The sequence below is a fragment of the Hydra viridissima genome, unplaced genomic scaffold, assembly GCF_058129835.1.
Source record: "Hydra viridissima isolate aposymbiotic clone 2 unplaced genomic scaffold, HvirCarnegie_v1 scaffold_1, whole genome shotgun sequence".
NCBI classification, from domain to species: Eukaryota; Metazoa; Cnidaria; class Hydrozoa; order Anthoathecata; family Hydridae; genus Hydra; species Hydra viridissima.
Window position 1 is genome coordinate 27,596,324 of NW_028324300.1, and position 19,871 is coordinate 27,616,194.

The following is a 19,871-nucleotide window of genomic DNA, read 5'->3' on the forward strand; positions in this document are numbered from 1 at the left end:
GAAATGGTCAATTAGGAAAGTTCCCTGAGATTTCTGATACTTTTTGATAAAAGACTCTGCAGATAAACGCAATTCGTCAACTTACCCCTGCTGACAACTAGCCCCGGTCTCCCCTATCATTATTTTAAGAAATAATGTAATACATAAGTTTCAAGAAAAAAATTTAAAAATTTTTTAATTTAATAATAAACATCTAAATAACCATACAAATAGTCATTCAATGATTCAATTGAGTTATAATAAGATTTTTTTTTTTGAAATTGAAAGAAAATATCTGGTTGAATTATAATTACAAGTTTTTGTTCAGTTTCATAAAAACTCTCATCTCTAATGATTTTTTCATTCGATTGCGGCGACCAACAGTTAAAATTCCACAAAGTGAAAAAATCCTTTCTACAAACGCCTGTGATGCTGGGGCGGACAGTAAATCTTCAGCCAAAATTGCAATCTTGCTATACTTGCTTTTGTTTTGTTTCCAAAAGAGCAGGCCGTTACTTGGCAGCGCTTCATCACCGCTTATGTCAACCAAATACCTTGACAGCTGACTTGCAACAGTGAGATTGTCTTGGTTATAAATCTTTCCTTCTTTTGTAAAGATTTTATTTGACAAGAACTTAAAGCGCTTTATGGCAGCAAATTCACATTCAGATCCATTTGACTCAGCAGCAGCTTGTAATTCTTGTTCTACTCCACAAACTTTTATTATATACATCTTTGCTGCATGGAGCAAGGTGTCCAATTCCGGTGTGAGGATAAAGACAGCAACGGTTGGATCTAACAAACATGCAGCAGACGGAAGAGGATTAAACGTATCTGAGTCCGGCTGCAGAATTGATTGAAACCGTTGACGTAGATCTCCAAGAAGATTCGCTGTCAAAGACTTGTTGGTAGGATATTCTTGTAAATGGCATTCCAAATTGAGTATAGATGGTAGAACCTGTGAAAGAGACTGGGCATCGGTCTGAAGTATATCTGTTTGTACTGCAAATGGTTCCAAAAGTGAAGAAATGTTTTGAAGACGAACCCATTCACTTGCTTTGAATGTGTCGATTCCTAAATTTAAGTAAACTATCTGTAATTAAAGTTTACTAATAACAATTGTAATAACTAATAATTGCCATTGATGTACGTCTCATTTTTCCATTCTGTTGTGATGCGATTTAAAAGGCAGGGTAAAGTCTTTCCGTGTTTTTAGTAAACCTAATTTAAAGACTATATACCCTGTCTTGTTTTTTAATGATAATGACTAATGAACTTACAATTTATTAACATTTTCGTTTTTTTAGTTTAAATAAGGTAAGACACAATTTTGTAGATTTAATAAATTTCCGAAAACAATTTATATACACTAATAACATAAATAATAAAATAATATGTACCAATTTCTGTAAGAACTTCATTCACCGATGTCTTCATTTTCAACAGCCGGTCAATCATCTGATATGTACTGTTCCATCTTGAGGTGCAGTCAGTTATCACAGACTTCCCACACTTGTCAATAAGTTTCTCAATTGCCACACTTGATTTCCTAATTCTTGATACAACTTGTCTCGTTTCTAAGATGGTTGCACTATAATGTTCATAAACTGGTTTTATGAGAAGCTGGAGTGTGTGAGCCATACAGGGCATTCGACGATATGGAATATGATCTGGTAGGAATAAATCAGTTTGTTCTGACTGAGACTGGATCCCTTCCTCATCAGTTTCATGTTCAGACTCGTCAGATTCAAACTCATAAGATTCAGATTCGTCAGATTTCTTAGCTGCATGCACTTCCTGTAAGAGCCTGATGGCTTTAACCATATTCGACCCGTTGTCTGAAACAATCAACATAACTTGATTTTCTCTAATACCCCACTGGTCAAGACATTTCTTTAAACATTCGGCAAGCATCTCACCCGTGTGGGGATGTTGCAGTTCCATCAATTTTAGGAAAGCATGTCGTGTTTTATCAATGGTGGTGTCATAGAAACAAGCAGATATTCCAAGGAACGATGCTGTGAGACCCTTCTTCGTCCAACCATCAAGACAAATTGTTACTTTGCGTGTACGATTTATCAAGTCTTTCAGTTGTGCAGATTGTCGAAGAAAACGCTCGTTTATCCGCTTGTTCAGTGTTGCAGACCCTGCAATATAAAATTTAAATCAGTTAAAATTTAATGCACATCAGTTTGTGTAGTTAGTTACTATAGTGTTACATTAATGATACTATAATTACAGGTAAACATTTAAAAAATGTTTAGCATTGAATGAATCTAAAACAATAATTTAAAAATTTAGTTGTGTTAATTATTACCTGGCAATTTAAATTTTGGGTCAAGCGTTTTTATCATCTTTCGAAACGACGGCTGATCTAGCAATACCATTGGATAGCTGGTATTAACAATCATTTCAATCACGCTATCCTGACGCACTTGATATTCACTTGAGTCCGTTGGCCACGCGGTGATTCGGTGTTCAAAGCTCTCTCTTATTTTCTGGGTTTTTGTCTTTCCACTATTTCGGGAAGATGTAGAATTGATTTCATCAATTTTACGTTTCAAAAACATTTTTTCTGCATTTCGTTTTTTCTTTTCATCCGTGTAACATTTGTGTGTCTCTTTATGTATTCTCTGAATGTGCGCTACTAAGTTACTGGAATTTTTTCCGGCAAGAAATGCGCCACACGCGCCCTCATTATTTATGTCCTGGGGCCAATGCTATAAACATAAAAAACGAAGTTTTTTCCGTAAAACACGAAGTTTTTACCGTAAAAAGCGAAGAAAAAAAAAGTCCATTGCTATAAACATTCAAAAAACTCCGTTTTTAAGATAAAAACTTCGCTATTAAATCCAATGCTATAAACGAACAAGGGAATCGCCTTTTCAGATAAAAAATGCGTTTTTTCGAAAAAAAACTTCAGATAGATTTTTGATCTCAATTTTAGATATTTTCTTCGTGATTTTTGGCGGCCATTGTTGGAACAACGTTAGCGCTTCAAAATCATTGAACATTCTTTGTTTGTGTTTTTATGCAGATATTTTATAGATAAAGCTTAAAAGGATTTTGGTAACTTCATAATAAACTAATTACTTAAAATCTGCATTTAATCGATTATTCAGTTCCTTGTTGTGCTTCGTTAACAATGCATGCATGAATTTAAAATTCCATACTTATTTATGAAGGTTTTCGATAGTAATTCTGGTTAAACAAATTTTTCATAGTGTTTGACTAAAGAAAAGTATAAAGAGTTGATAAATATGCCATATAATACACAAATACACAACAAAATAATACACAAATACACAACAAAATAAAATGCTGTTTAAAGAACTTAAAATGTTACTAGCAATAAAGATCAGAGAAAACAAAGAGGTTCTTCTTGGGAAGCTTAGTATGTTTTAATTAGCAAACTATTTAAATAAAAATATGTATTGCTACATTATATTTTATATATGTATATATATATATTTACAAATGTTATAGTATAAGTATGTAATATATAGTATATATTAACATAATATAAGTATGTAATCAATCAATCATATTTCTAAATAAAGATTTTACATTCGAGTTTATATACAAATAGTTATAAACTAATGTAAAGTAAGCTACTAACAGTGCTAATGATATATAACAAGGGTAATAATAATGGCAATTTAATCATTCTATTCAAAAACAGCAGAGATATATTACAGTATATAAAATTAACAGTGATAACATGATGTAATGTATAGTATATATCAATTTTATATATATCTAAATATATATATATATATATATATATATATATATATATATATATATATATATATATATATATATATATATATATATATGTAAATATATATATACTTCCAATAGTTTTATTAACTTAATACACTAACATTGAAAATAGCTTCCCCTACACTGTGTATAATACGATAAATTGTGTTGGTAAAGATTCCATGACAGTCTCTGAGAACATGAAAAAAAACATTTGTGCCAATAAAATGAAGAAATGCTTAGTATAATGTTGCAAATTGCTTAGTATAATGTTGCAAATCATCTTTAAGCCTAGTTTCTAAAAAATCTAATACAGCTCTTGGGACTCGATACTGCTCTCGAAAAACGTTGTCAGAAACATCTTCGTTAAAAAAGCGACCATTAAACTAAAATGATATTGAAAAACAAAACAAAAATATAATTTCTGCGCCTATTTAGTTTGATTTCTGATTTTGTTCGATAAAAAATCATTATATATATATGTATATATATATATATATATAGTAATTTTAAGTAATGTTTTAAACACCAACCTCTCGAGGCAATCGGTGGCGAAGCTAATTTTCTGCAACTTCGAAATCTAAGTCTTCGCCCGAAAAAATTAAATTCATGTTCCTACTTTAATTTTACACAGCTTTTTTAAACACCAAATACTAGAATGTAAAAATATTCATAAAAGTAGAATAGACAGCACAGCATACTTAATGACTAATAAAATTCATTAATTAGGCCTAATAAATAAAAATTACAATAAAAATTACTATTATATAACTACTATGTATTACGGATAAAAAAGTTCGTGAATTTTAGTGACGTATACGTTTTATGCTTTATAGCAATGGCCGAAAAAAATACAAACAGCGATAAATTCTTCGAGATTACGAACTTTTTTTCGTACGTGAAAAATTGCGTTTTTACGAAAGATTTTTTTTCTCGAAAAAAACTTCGAATTGTTTATAGCATTGGCCCCTGTACTAGACACATGGATTTGTCAGTTTTTTCATCGTAAACGAAGAATTTCCATACAGGACTGTCACGCTTCCTACCAGCCAACAACCTTGATAAACTCATTATTCTGTTATTGATTGATTTGAAACTCTTAAGAATCTATAGATTTTTATTTTATTTTACAACAAAAGATTGGACGCATTGAATTTATACTTAACGTAATGACAAGCACGTGACCAGTTTTGTGGTCCATTAATACATTCTATAATCATTTCAAATATCATCGTTATGGTCAAACATGTGCTCCAATTTCAAACCAAGTATGTAAAATTTGTAAACTAATTGTCAAAAAAAACTAATTATTGCATCAAAACTTTTTTAATATTCAATAATTTTCGTTCGTTAATAATTCTTAATTCTATTCCTATTTTCGTTTTTTGATGCTTATATTCAATTCTATTTCAGTTTTCGTTCTTCAGTTATATCCTAATTTTAAATTTTTATTCACATTAACGAAATCAATTATTTTTACTTCAAATTTTACTTCACGTTAATGAAAATATCACTGAGTATCAGCACGTCTGAAATGTTATATAAATTGTGATAATCTCTAAAGGTTTTACATCCAAATCCGTTCCAAACGTTTTGAGCATGCGCATAGTCTTTAACTGTTGCTGGTTCATCATATAGTTTGGAATAAAACGCTTCAATAGGAGGCAATTGCGTTTCAGAAAACTTTTCAATGGAGTCAACCCAATCGTAAGGGTAAATACCTTTTTTTCTTAATAAGTCAAACTGCTTTCCAGAATAATGTTCAGCCACGTTTTTACACTGTTCGTCAGTCAGATTTTTAGACAGTTTTTCTAAACCGAAGATTAAGAATCTGATGCTGTCAATAAACCTTAGCTCTTTCCATACTTCACGAAGTTTACCTTTCTTATCAGTAAATTCTCTCACTTTGATTTTTTTAGAGAAGCTGATATATTTTTCTTCATTGTTGGGTAAGCAATTGAGTCTTCCACCTAATTTTTTGATGAACAAATGGCTGTCATAGCCAGAAAAATTATGGAAAATGACTGGTATGAATTTTGGAATTTTATAATCCAAGTTACATTTGTTATGAGCAGCTCCACGATACTTTCCGGTCAAATGGCAATGGTCTAAGACTTTATCACCGTTAAGATTTTTTCTGCAAAAGTGGCATTGGGTAGTCTCTTTAAAATTCTTTTCATCCTCATCAGTTACCACTTTCTTTTTTATTAAATCAATCTTGTCGAAAATCTTTATAAGATCAGCTTCAAGCATGGATATAAATTTTTGAGCAACGTCATCCTCGTCGCTTTCTGCTGTGTACATAACTGGTTTTTCTTTGTAAAGGCTGTCGTCAAAGCATTTGATATAATAGCAGAAGGAGCTTGGAACATGTTTTTGATGTTGATTGGTGAACGACTTCTTAGAATTTGGTTTGCAATTGCTGATAGGTTTGAGGAAACTTTCAAAGTCTGCGTATACGACGTACGGAACCCTCATGGACTTGCTATATTTTTTAAACTGAACGGTCGCCCCTTTTTTAGGAAGTTCGATTCTCATTGGCGCGTTATTATAGCAGTCTTCTCGATGTTTTTGAAGCTTTTCTTCCTGGTCATAGCCTTGCAGGTAATTTCGGCAAAAATATCTTTTGTGTTGCTTTTTCGATGCTGAGGAACCAGCAAACCGACTGAAACTTTTAATGAGACAATAATGGTTAGTGTCTTCGTTTGTAATATACAGCAAATCAACGCAATGCTTTCGATCGACAAATTTAGACATTCGCAAAGGTTGAGGTTTTTTTTCAGTATAGCAAAAGACGTTGATGCTAATGTCTGGGTTATCCATTTCAAACTTGTCGATTTCATGATAATCCACAGGAAATGTTACTCCTTCCCAATTCAGCTCTTCTGATTTTTTAATCAAGTCTTTATCAATTCTTTCGTTGTCTCTATTTTTCAGATTCAAGGCCCTGGTGATGGACCATTTAAAGCATTGATCGTCGTCGTTTTCCATGTTGATAATCGCCTTTTTGTTTTTCAGTTCAACAGGCAGCTCAATATAGGAAGAACCGCTGAGAGGCACGTAATCGATAAAGTTTATATCCATTTTTAAAATCTTTGACATGACGCAATTAGATCCCAACGCATTGTATTTGACACTATTTTCCAAGACTTTTTCTTCCATTTCGCTTATTAACGTTCTTACATCCGTAGCTGCTAGAATAATTTCCGAGTTGGATGAAAAGCTCGTCATTCGAGACACTTCTTCACCAGTCGTGATGCTCACAGATTTCATTTCACACGTTAAAACAATTCTTACTTTGGTGTTAATTTCTCCTTCCATGACTTTAATCGCAGCCTCTCTTACCAAATTAAAAAAGGATACAATGTCGTTATATTGAGAAGAAGGCTTATAAGAAAATTGTCTAACAGTTCGCTCCGCTGAATGTTCAGTCATGTTAAACTTTATTGAAAATGGTTTATACACTGTTTTTAATACAAGTGATTTGATAGACTTTATCTTTTTATCGATTTGTTTCACTGATTCGCTTACTTGCTTCTTGAGCACTTCAGGAACGTAGGGATCTATCCATTCTTTAATATCATTATACTTATTTGCAACATACGACGACACACTTTTTGCAGCTGCCGTCAGACTTGAAAAAAATGAAGGTCTCGGTGGAATGACTGGTTTTGGTAGGATGACAGGTGATGAATCTAAACCCGGCTCATCAAGGATTTGAATTGGTCTTTGCAAATGAATTGGTTTTGGAGCAATAGGAGGTTTTACCACAGCAGGTCTTGGTGGAATGATTGCTGGTCTTGGAGCAATGACTGGTCTTACAGGCTGCAAAGCCCTTATAAGTTCAGCCTTTCTCATTTTGTAATACCCTTTTATTTTTTGCCCTTTGGCAATTTCTTTTAATTGATCAACAGTTTTGTTTTCCATTTTTTACATCGTAAGATTTTTATTTATATCATTTTCAATTTTTAAATTCAAAATTTAAAAGAATTTAAAAACCTCTTACGCTAAAAATCTCAAACTTATATCCATTATCTACTTTTCCATTTCGATTTTCAAAGTACTGCCAGCTATGTCCCGTCTTTTTTTTCGATTCATAAGTAGAATTGTATTCTACCACCTCACCAGTATCAATATTAGTTATTCTCAAACCTAAAGGATTATTTCTAATTAAACCAAGTCTTTCATATTTAGGATCAACTGGTTTCTTTTCTTTTTTCTCATATTTTCTAGGTCTTCCCACAGGTCTCACATCTTTCGAGTTTTCCAAAATCGCATCTTTACTAATAAGATTGTTTTCAACCGCAAGCATCATGAGCGTAATTACATTGTCGGACGTTTTGGAAACACCATTTTCTTTTAGCAATTTTTTCAAAACTTTTCTTGTGTACGGCATCTTTTTATTATGCAAAGATTTTATTTAAATCAAATTCGATTTTTTTCATTTCTGAGATCTGAAGAATCTTAAAGTTTTCATACACAATGTCTTTTGACCCGAGTGAATGATTTAAAATCGCGCTTTTTAGTTTTCCAGAAATCTTTTTTTTCTCCTCGAAATCACAATCCAAACCAAGCACATACTTGTCAATCATTCTTAATCTGTCTTTTTTAGCCAAATTTTTCCAAGTACTGAGATGCTCTTTGATTTTCTTTTCCATTCGTGAAAATTCTGTCTCACCACTCCATTCAAGTTGGTAAAGGTTGTCTCTCTCTTCATCACTGTACTCTTTTGGAATATTAAAATCTCCGTTTTCAGTGACGTAAACAGATTCGCGAAAAACACCTGTTTTTCCAAAAGCAAGATGCTCAAGATGTCTTTTTTTATTTGTGTCGGTCTCTTTCCTACTACATTCTAGAAAAAACGGGAAAAACTGTTTCATTTTTTTTATTCTTCTTGTAACTGCTTTAGATCCTTTTTCGGTCTACCCACAGGTCGCTCTTCCTTCACGTCTTTAATCCATTCGTTTTTATCGATCAAGTTGTTTTCAACCGCAAGCATCATTAACGACATTTTATTGTTTGACGTTTTAAAGTCGCAGTGATCAAAGACTGAAGGATTTAATTCTTGATTTCCAGATTTATTGGTTTGGAATCCAACAATGACATACCTCGGTCTTTCACTAGCAGATCATGCGCTTAACCTCCAACTAAAGTTATTTGATACAGGAACAGCGATTGTATCACATTGTCTAGATCTGAACGAAAATGGTACATCTACTTTTGATTCAATGATTTTGTAAAGATTGTTACTAGTTGCGACAGAGGGTGTGACATGAGGCATAAACAAGGATAGTTTGCTAAGATCCACTTTTCCTGCAGCTGTTGCAGCTGTTCTAAAAATAGCATCACTATCACTCTTTTTCACAAGAGCAAGTGTATGCTTAAATCCATAGAGCACTTTATCGTAATCATCGCAAAATCCAAAAATGTGCTTTAAAGGAATGCAGAACGAAAACGATCTTTTTCTTCACTTTGTGTAATGATGTAATTTTGTCTTTGCTTAAATCCAGTGTTGTTGACAAGATCTGCTAAAGCTGTTGTGTCTCTTTGCCACAGCTGGTTCATACCCTCTGAAATTTGAAACTCTACTGGATATTTGAGGTATCCAATCATGGTGGTAGCTTGCCCTGGCTCGTAAGTGGTTTCCACCTCTTGATTCGACAACTGATAAGAAATCTGACTGAACATGTGCATGATACCGTTGTTAACCAAAGTAACGACGTCTGTATCCGCGTAGGAAGTTCCATCCGCTTTTAAAAGTCTTCCTTCAACCAAAAGGTAAGCCTCAGATGGAAGCGTGAACAAATCTTGCTGCTCATTATTGATTCTTATTTCCCCATCAACGTTTAGATTCTTATTCACTGGTTCGTATTCATAAAATTTAAATCACTCAATTTCTTCATCAACAATAATCTCTTCTGTAAAATTTAAAACATCGGAATTTGCCATTTTTTATATGTCAAAGAAAAAATTTTTAGACTCATGCAATCAAAAGCCCATTTCCACTTTTTACCAGGTCTTGTATTCTGATCACCCCTCCAAGCATGGAATATTCATCTATATTCGGTTTTCTGTTAACAATGCTTGAAATAATTTCTTTGCTTTTAAGGCTGAGATCACTCTTCACAACTTCATGTGGCTTAGGAGTTCCAGTCTTGGAATACAATTTCTCAATGGTCTTTTTACCTTTGTCAATAGCCACATCTCTAGCAGTGGAAATGGCTGTAGAAGCTAGCTCTTTTCCTGCAGATTTAGTAGCCATGATTGCTTCTCTCCCCAGTTCAGTTTTTGCAATTTTATTAGCTAAAGTAGATGCTGCTCTTGAAGCGCTTGAAGCTGCTGCTCTTCTCAAGAAATTCTTTAACGAGTCAATTATCCCACTTCCACCCACAATATGTTTCTTAACATATCTATTTCTATAAACAACCATTTTTTATTTCCATAGATTTTTTTTATTTCATATTGATATATGCAATCATAGCCTTGTACTCGTCTATATTAATCCTATTTTGTCTCAACAGCTCATCACAAATGGAAACAGCCACATTTCTTGACTCTTTATTTCCAGCATGCCATGCAGCGATGCTCAAGTTGAGCTTTTCCACAAGAGCATTTGGATCGCTTGGAAGAATAATGACGCCATGACCTTTTTTACCCTTTTTACCCATTTTGAATTTATCCCAAATGGGGGCAATAATCGTGACGTATTTTTCACTTCTAAAATCTTTTGGTCTGTTTGGATTTACATCAGACTCCATTGCTCGAGTGTTAATAAGTATCTCTTCATAATTTTTAAGGTCATCATCACTGTACTTGGCTTTATCAGGTTTCGACCTTGAAATTAGCTCCCAAAGTCCTATTGTTCCATTATACTTTTCTTCACCAATAATGACATCGTTTTCATCGATGGTTAGTTCTTCTTTACCGATATGCAATTTTCCGTCTTCTGCATGAATTCCAAAAACTCTATCACATAATTCTTTTTTCGATGCATATTTCGACAAGTAGTAACTCGCAATATCTCCAAAATTCATTCTTTTAATTGACTTTGACGTCTCGCTTTCAGGATAGGTCAAAGCCAATGGACTGCTTTCAACAACTCTATCAGCGATGCTCTTTATCTCGTTTTGCATCTTTTCATTGCTTTCAATCAGAGGCTTGTAAAGCTTGCTCAAATCAGCCTGAAGATTAGCATCATAAATATTTTCATTCAAACTATCTTGATATAATCTTTTTCTTCTTTCAACAAATTCTCTCACAATTTCATCCCTCTTGTTTGGGTCTAGTATTTTAAAAAAAGACATTTTTTAAAACACAAGAAAAAAAACTTAAACGCAGACTTATCTGTGTTTTTTAAATTAAATTTAAACGCTTTTATCGCGTCTTCTCTTCATTTTTGGATCAACGACTCTTTGGTTATCTCGTCAATGTTGATTTTTGTTTTAGTTCTTATTTCTTTCATCAAGCTCTTAAACTTTTGAAGCTCGTCTAAAATCAATTCATACTCTGAATCGCTCACAACGTTGTCTACTAAAGCTTTTGAAATAAGACTGTTGATGGTGTTCAATTTCGACTCTGCCAACACTTTGATCTTTTCATGCTTCTCCGCTTTTAATGCTAGTTTTTTGTTGACTTGCCCTCCTACAATGGATAAAAACCCCATTCCAATAGCCGCACCTTCACACGCAATCGCAACAGGGGCATCAGCGATGGTGCTCAAAGTTCCAATTCCAACAACTCTAAGCGCAACACCACCTGCTTGCAACGTAGTGTCTACAAAAGAAATGATTTTGAAAGCGCGATGGTACTTTTTGCTCAGATGTACTCTCTTTTTCCTCTCGTTGTCCATCTCTTTTTGGATTTCACTTATTTTTTGAAGTCGGTAACTATGTCCTTCATCCGATGGAGCTGTTTGAAGAACTGGATAAATTTTAGATTTAGCATCGTAATTGTATTCCATTTTTTTATTTAAAAAAATAATTTTTTTCACTCATTAATGAAATTGACAAAGCATAAACTTTCTCCTTTTTTAACATTCACATCTGACTTGCTGTTATTGTAAATTTCCATGATCACATTATCCACCGGCTCTGATATCATTATGCTGTGGTTGAAATAATCCAGTTTTGATTTTATGCTTTCCCTCAAATTCACTAAAGCTAATCCGCTTTTAAGTTTGATTCCAAACATAAAAGTTATTTTCTGATGACTCAGCCGATTTAGTGTGATGTCTTTTTGAGCAAATATTTCATATCTAGTTCCTACTTTTGAGGGAGGATGCTTCAAATACTTGTCGAAAAAAGGAAGGATTTATTACACATCTTTCGATCATAATGAAAAAAATTTTTATATACATTAGTTTCCATTTTTTTATTACAAAAAATTATTTTTTATACATCATTTTATTCCGTACATGTAGAGAATAAAATGACTAAATAATAAAATGACTTTTGGCAATTCATCCCTCACAAAAACACCTCTAAAGTTTTTAATTTTGAGCTTTTTCGCAGCATCTATTAATTGAAAGTTGGTTAGAGGTTTGTTTGGCAATACAATTCCTTCTACATCAATCATTTTTTAAAATTCAAAAGGTTTTAAAAAATTCACATTTCATCATCCGATTCTTTTTCCCCTAAATCCAAGTCTTCACACATCATGATGCTATGAGAAAAAGATGCATTTTTAACGAAGACGGCTTCTACCAGTTTGACTTGAATAGACATAATAGAAGGACCGATATACACCCCCTCAATTCTAAGTCCTCCAATGGCATAATATCTTTGATTGAGAAAATGATGTCCAGAAGAGTTGACTAAATTTTTATTATTACGTTCTCCTTTGATTTCATTTTTTATATCAAGATCCGTTTTCTTTCTATAAAATACAGAAGTAATGAGTACTTCGTCTTTCTCATTTTTATTTATAAACATTTTAGCATAAAACACAGGAGCTGCATCAGCATGGTCGGGTTTATATTTTAAAATACTCAATTCTTCTGAATTAATTTGCTTTTTTCTTCCTCCCTTTTTAAGTTTGGTTGATAATTTATCCACATGACTTCTAATAAACAAAGTAATCTTTTCCATTGTGCTAATAAACTTTTCTTCTTCTTTTGTCTTTCCGTTTTTTACATCAAAGCAAACAAAAGACATGGAATATCCAGTCAATTTTTGTGTTACCGGATCTTTATTTTCACACACACCATACGAAAATAACGTTGGTGTTCGTAATAAAAGAGGACCATCTCCATTTGAATAAGAATATTTTACTGGTATTTTTTGATATACGACTGGTTTTGTTGCTGCGTAAATTTCTCCAACTGATAATTTGCTCTCATCAAAATTTTCAATCGTAATAAAATTCATTTCTTCTATATAGAAAAGAAAATTATTTAACTCATTTTTTCATAGAAATCACTTCTCTATTGTCTATCCAAGAGTTGAACGTATCAGGATATCCTAGCCATTTGACTAAGGATCTGTTCTTTTGCTTGCAAATGACTTTTTCAATTCTAAATATGTCTTGATTGGTCTTTTGCATTTCTTGTTCATAAAATGTACCTTGTATTTCTTCGCCATGATGGTCTGATATTTTATACGTAGGCGGGTCTGTGTACTGAATTTTTGATATAGTAAAAACCTCCTCTATCCATCTCGGTGTATACCCCTTTTCAAAATGTGATTTCTTTTTAGTGATCCTCACTTTATCTCCAATGGAAAATTTAGGTTCTTGTCTTTCTGTTCTCACCTTTCCATTTAGATTCATCCATACCCTGCTTTTATTCTTTTCATCGCTAGCTTCAACTGGTGTCATTTTAATGGAAGAGTGTTTGATGTGGTTGTAGTTATCAACCATTTTGTCTAAAACGTCAATGTATTTATTGGTGTTGTTAGCTGAAAAGTATTTAAACATTTTCTCTTTCATTGTTCTATTCCATCGTTCAACAACGGAACTTTTTTCTTCATTTTCAGTGGAGTATAATTGCACACCTAGAGCTTGTACATGCTTGTTATAAGACTCTTTACTTTTATCAACCCACATTTTGACACACTTTCTCTCCTCAAATATTTTGCTTAGAGCGCTAGCTACATCAACTCCAGTTTTACTCTTTAATGGAACAATCCATCCATACTTTGAAAAAACATCAATAACCATGAGCAAGTATTTAATTCCGTTGTTGAATTTTGAAAACGATTGCATGTCAACCAAATCAGCAGCCCATATTTCATCAATGTCATTCACAAACACTTTTCTTCTTCTGAAATGATGTATTACTGGCTTATGAAGCTCGTTTGCAAGTTGGTCAGTCCATTTCAGGTTCTCCGGTGGTTTTTTTTTTTAAGACCTAATCCGAATTTGGCTTTGGCTTTGATGATGGGTTCGATGATTTTTCGTTCGTTTACTTCTCTCTGTGTAGGGTTTTGTATAGAGTTCATTTCTTCAAGCATCATTCGATCTGCTAAATTTCTGTTTTGCTTGTCGTTAAAATACTTGTAAGCTAAATCATGGTGATATGCAGCATTGTCCACTCTATCCACCGGTTTGCTCCAATCTTGATACATGTCTGTGGAAGTGAGTCTTTTGTCTAAATTGGTTCCAGGTCCTGCAAAGTTCATACCTGGAACGTGCATTTCTCCTGGAAACTTTGCCCATGGAAGCTTTATTTTGTTAGAGAGTTTGTTGATCGATTCCACCAAGTCTCCTCCATTGACCGTATAGAAGAAATAAATTTGTTCTTTGTGGTTCTGCAGATGGTGCAAGTTCCTTTGAGCATATTTCTATTGTTTTTCCTTATAGCAGGGTGTAAGTTGTCCGTTTCTGTTTTCCTTTTGCATTTGACGCAGTACATTTTTTTTATGTTCAACATAATAAAAAAATGGAAGTGATTGATTTGTCATGGAATGTAAATAAAAGCAAAAGGAAAAACAACAAATTTTTACCTAGAAGTATACGTGGAATCATTATTGGAAAATCAGGTTGTGGTAAAACGACGCTGCTGCTCAATTTACTTTTAAGACCTGGCTGGTTAGACTATAATCAATTACAAGTGTTTGGAAAATCTCTTTTTCAGCCGGAATATAAAATATTAAAAAACTCATTTGAGAAGAAATTACCGAAAGAGATCATTCTTGATTTGTTCAACATTCAAAGCAAAATTGAACAATTAAACGTAAGTCCTGAATGTGTTATTGAGGAAATTTCAAAAAAATGGGTAAACACAGAGGATACGGAATGTCAATTTTTCGAAACAGCGGACGATGTGCCAGAACCAGAAGATCTTAATTCATCCAAAAACAATTTAATGATCTTTGACGATTTGCAATTGACCAAACAAAACAAGTGCGAAAAATATTATATCCGAGGAAGACATTCTAACGTCGACTGCTTTTACCTTGCTCAAAACTATTTTATGCTACCAAGACAAACCATACGAGAAAACACTAATTTCATTTGCTTGTTTCCACAGGATTCGAAGAATGTAGATCATATTTACCGAGATCATGTTTCAAGCGATATGAAAAAAGAAGAGTTTAAAAAGTTTTGTAAATATTGTTGGTCTCAACCCCAAGGATTTGCAGTCATTGATTTATCCTCAAAAAAGGATTGCGGAAAATATCGAAGCGGATTTGACAATTTTTATTTTCCTAACCCTATATAAAAAGATGAGCGGATTTTATCTCCTTGCAAAAGCAAAAAAAGAAACTCCAACCGTAAGAAACAGCGTCATCCAAACTGAGTTTGACAACCCCATCGAATTCGAACCTAATAAAAAGTATGAAATGGCTCTTGTTGGTTTTGACGCTGTTCACAGTTACACCAACATCAATTCGACAAATAATGTTTTCAGATACAGCCCCAACGCCGTTTCAAATAGCTACACCATTTACATCGAAGAAGGAGCGTATGAAATTAGCGAGATTAATGATTATCTTCAGAATGAAATGAAAAAACAAGTTGGAAACTTGTATAGAGCGGATGGTGTTGTTATCGGCGCAAACCTAACCACTTTAAGATCTACCGTGAAATTTGGAAAACCCGGATCTACAACAAAATATTGGGTGGATTTTAACGTGAATAATAGTATACCTCCTGTTCTTGGATTTAATAAAGGAGAATATACATACATAGAGAAAAGAGAAGATCCAGTAGATCGAACTAAAGTAACAAGTTATATCGACTATTACGAGTCTGAAGCACTTTCGAGAATAGACGATGTGACCATCATCAGAATCACAAACGATGTTATCTGTGCATCTTATGATAACGGAAAAAGAACATCTGACATTTACTCTTTTCATCCTGACTCTCCTCTAGGCTACAAAATTAGCGAAAAACCTTTCCACTTGATATACTTACCCATAATGGTGGGTAGAATTTCAAGAATGGAAACAAGAATTGTAGATCAAACCGGTAATTTAATCGACTTTAGAGGTGAAGACATTATCCTCAGATTTCACGTTAGAGAAAGAATAACCTCCGTTTTTCAAGACCTTTTTACGAGCAGTGCTGTTCAACGATAATTTTTTTTCTTTTATTTAAAAAATGAGCAACTACCAAAAAGTAAAAATAAACATTTCGCAAAGTCAATCTGATAAAATAAAAAAAGCGATTCAAGAAAAGAGTGATGTCAATATAAGACTATCTCATTCAGATCTAGAAAGTGAACATATTCTAGCAGTAACAAAATCTCAACTCAATAAAATTACAAAAGCATACAATAACGGAACCGGAGTCACACTCAAACTGAGTAAAAAACAATTATCACACAACTCAACCATTGAAGGTGGATTTATCGGAGCTCTTTTACCGTTATTAGGCATGATAGGCAGCACTCTTGCCACAAAGGTAGTTCCAGCTCTCGCCACCGGATTGTTAGCAGGTGTAGGTTCTTCTGCTGGTTCTGTAATGGTTGATAAAACTGCTGGAAGAGGTGTCGTTTATTTGAAAAAGAATGGAAATGGAATGAAAATGACTGCCGAGGATCAGGAATCTTTTTAAGGCCTTGGGTAAAACCTACTATTGGAGAAGGACTCTTTGTTAAAAATGGAAAAAAGTATCAATCTGTTGGATCTGGATTATTGCTCGGTCCAAACTCACCCTTCTCAAGCATTCCTTTTTTAAATTTAATTTTGTAAAAATTTTTTTTTCTTACTATATAAAAAATGAGAATTATAAAAAACTTGAAACTTTTTTTATAATTAAAATGTTGGCTTAAAATTCCATCCCAGTTTAGCAAACAAATGAGAGCAAATGTCATCATAAAATCTTTTCTTGTCAATTGTTTTTAACACGGAAAAATCTTCCACACGACAAGGATGACTTCTATTTTGAAGTAATTGAAACAAAATGTATTGAGCGTTCATAAAACTTTTTCTTTTTAATTCTTTTGGTTTGTCTTTTCCATACACCAGATCGTATAAAAAAGACAAATCTTTAAAATCTTTTATCAATTGTTCTTCGAGATATTCGATATCGTCTCGTTTACCAACAAGTACATAATAAATATAATTTGCATTTTCATAATGGTTTGTATAATTGAGCTGTTTTAAAAAGATTAAAATGTGCTCTTTGGTATTGCGAGAATATTTAATATGCGTATTTTCAGAATCAACTAATAAATTTAACGCTTTAAATTTTTGTTCCAGTTTTTCAAACACTTCTTCTGGAATTTTACAATTTTGTTTACCTTGATATTGTTTAATGCATTCTTGAAAATGCATGATGCGAGAGTAGGTATATTTGTTTATCGAATTGGCTCGGTCGTAATCTTTATACGGTATACCCGTTTCTAACATTTCTTGTTGTCCTGAGCATAAGAGACAAAATTTTTTATTGCTATCGTCCATTTCAAACTGACTTGGATCGTCATTGACGCAAAATTTACATTTGGTATGCACGATTGGTTTTTGTGTTATTTTAATATCGACCCATTGCCGTTGAGCAAGTATTTCTTCGGCAATGGTAAAATAATAACGCTGAAGTTGGGTTTTTTCTTCGTCAAATTTAGCACGTTCTTCAAAAGACAATTGTGTTTGTAAAATGTCTTGATATCGCTGTATTAGATGGTTTGTTTTGGCAATAAATATCTTTTCGGTTCGTTGCTCCAACTCTTCTTTTGTTTCCAACACGTGTTTTAAAGCTTCATCAGACAATTCATGTTTGTTTTCCAAAAGAAGGGCGATGGATTTTAAATGTGCAATATCGTCATTGTTATCCTTGTTAAACTTTTCCATAATTTTTGTATTTAATAAAATAATACTCATTTTTTATTGTTGAAAAGAAACAAATTTTTTAAATTTAAAAAAAAAGAAACAAATTTTTTTTCTTTGTATAATTTACAATTTAAAATTTTTTAAATTGTAAATTATACAAAGGAAAAAAAAATTTTATAAGTGACTTAAATAAATTTTTTCTTGCTATAAAAAAATGGCATACACCTTTGAAGCGTTTGACACAGAATTAAACAAAAACGTTACACAAGTCTACAAAAATTATAATCATTTTAGAAAAAACTGTATTGAAGAAAATTATCATTCTAAAATTAAAGAATTAAATAACAGCCTCTTTGATTGCAAAACTAAACAACTCATAAAAAGTACTCTAGAAGAAGAACGAAAACAACTACATGCACAAAGAATAAGAGATGCGCGAAGAGAAAAATATAAACACCTTTTTTCATGATCTGATAAATCACATCACTCATCAAGATTATAAAAACTGCTTAATGAAACATAAAGAAAAACTTGCAACCATGAACGTTATACGATCTCATCTTCACGATGTCTACACTGAAGAAATTAACAAAGTCGCACTCAGCGCTAACGACGACAAAAGATTCAACTAATGAAGCTATTTTTATCGAAATAGCTTATAAAGCTAAAAAAAAATGGTGTTTTTGGAATGCGTATATTCAATTTCTTGCTCTCTTAGTTGGTATTTTATATTAACTAAGAGGTCAAGAACTTGAATATACGCATACTTCAATCTCCTTCATTTTGTCTATATCTCTTTTTGATAACTTTACAACTGCAACTATCACAGATCCGACTTACACAACATAACAAAACCATGCAAAAAAAAAATTTTTCGAATTTGAATTTCGAATGCTTTTCTTAAATTTTTCTAATCTTTAATTTTGTTTTTCAGCTTTTTTTTAAAAACAAACAAAAAAGAAGAGTTAAGTTTTATGTTTTTTTTTTTTTTTTTTGTTTATAATAAAAATAATCTTAAAATTGAAATCATGGTATATGAAAACTCGAAAGCTTAGGAAATCTAAAAATTTAAATCCAGCAATTGAGGTAGTCATTCCATACTCTTGAGAGTTTGCAAATATTCTCTGGACAGCAAGTACTAATGCTAATAAATGTAATGTACTAATTACAAATGTACTAATTGCTAATTTAAATAATACTAATGCAAATTGTCACAATTTTTTAAATGTATATAAAATACTAATTTGTATAATGAATAAAGAGTTGAATAAAATTTAAATAAAAGGGGTAATAATAATAGATTATTATAAAATCTTTATAATATTTTTTGTTACATATTTTAAAAGGTATTTAGATACCTGGATACATTTGTCAAGAGACCTGTCGCAGATATTGAAAATAAAGTTTTAGTATAGATTTTAAGTGTTTTTTTTCATTTTTTAATAAAAATACTAATCAGATTGATCATTTGAGTTTGAGACAAAAAACTTTATGAAGTGTTTTTTCAAAGCCAGTTCTGGTATGTTAACTAGGGATCGCCGGTTACAGTATACGGTATAGTAACTTTACGGTATACTTTACGGTATACTTGGTATACTAAAATTTAGTATACAGATTAGTATACCTGTTTACTTTTATTTGTGAAATATTTTTGGACTGGCTTTAAAATTATATTTTCTTAATGAATTAAATTACTGCATCATGTCTATTATTTGACTAAACATGATTAAAGTGTTTTTTTTTATTCAATTTTTGTTTCTTAGATTTATTTAATAAAAACTTTAATTTGTTTAGTTGTTATATTTTTATACCAGGCTGTTTGTGCTGCTCTTCACCCTTTTAAGATTTAAGATTGTTTATTCTACAGATTTCTCTAATCTGAAATAAATAGTAATAATAGTAATCGAAAAAAAA

General features: G+C 32.3%; 1 protein-coding gene across 1 annotated transcript; it reads right to left on the reverse strand.

Annotated features, from left to right (window-relative positions):
- Positions 1-239: 239 nt before the first annotated feature.
- Positions 240-2,643, reverse strand: LOC145180917 (uncharacterized). The gene is made up of 3 exons (XM_080055879.2): positions 2,297-2,643; positions 1,380-2,126; positions 240-1,053 (listed from the first exon to the last, which is right to left on the reverse strand). Exons 1-3 carry the CDS (start codon positions 2,547-2,549, stop codon positions 290-292), a joined length of 1,764 nt encoding a protein of 587 aa, XP_079912005.2. The 5' UTR covers positions 2,550-2,643; the 3' UTR covers positions 240-289.
- Positions 2,644-19,871: the final 17,228 nt, after the last annotated feature.

Excerpts from the sequence above, each read along its gene's own strand:
- LOC145180917 (XM_080055879.2), bottom strand. The coding sequence starts at position 2,549 with ATGTTTTTGAAACGTAAAATTGATGAAATCAATTCTACATCTTCCCGA. Across the intron at positions 2,127-2,296 it reads CCCAAAATTTAAATTGCCAG|GGTCTGCAACACTGAACAAG; the intron begins GTAATAATTAAC and ends TTTATATTGCAG. Across the intron at positions 1,054-1,379 it reads TGAAGTTCTTACAGAAATTG|GAATCGACACATTCAAAGCA; the intron begins GTACATATTATT and ends ACTTAAATTTAG.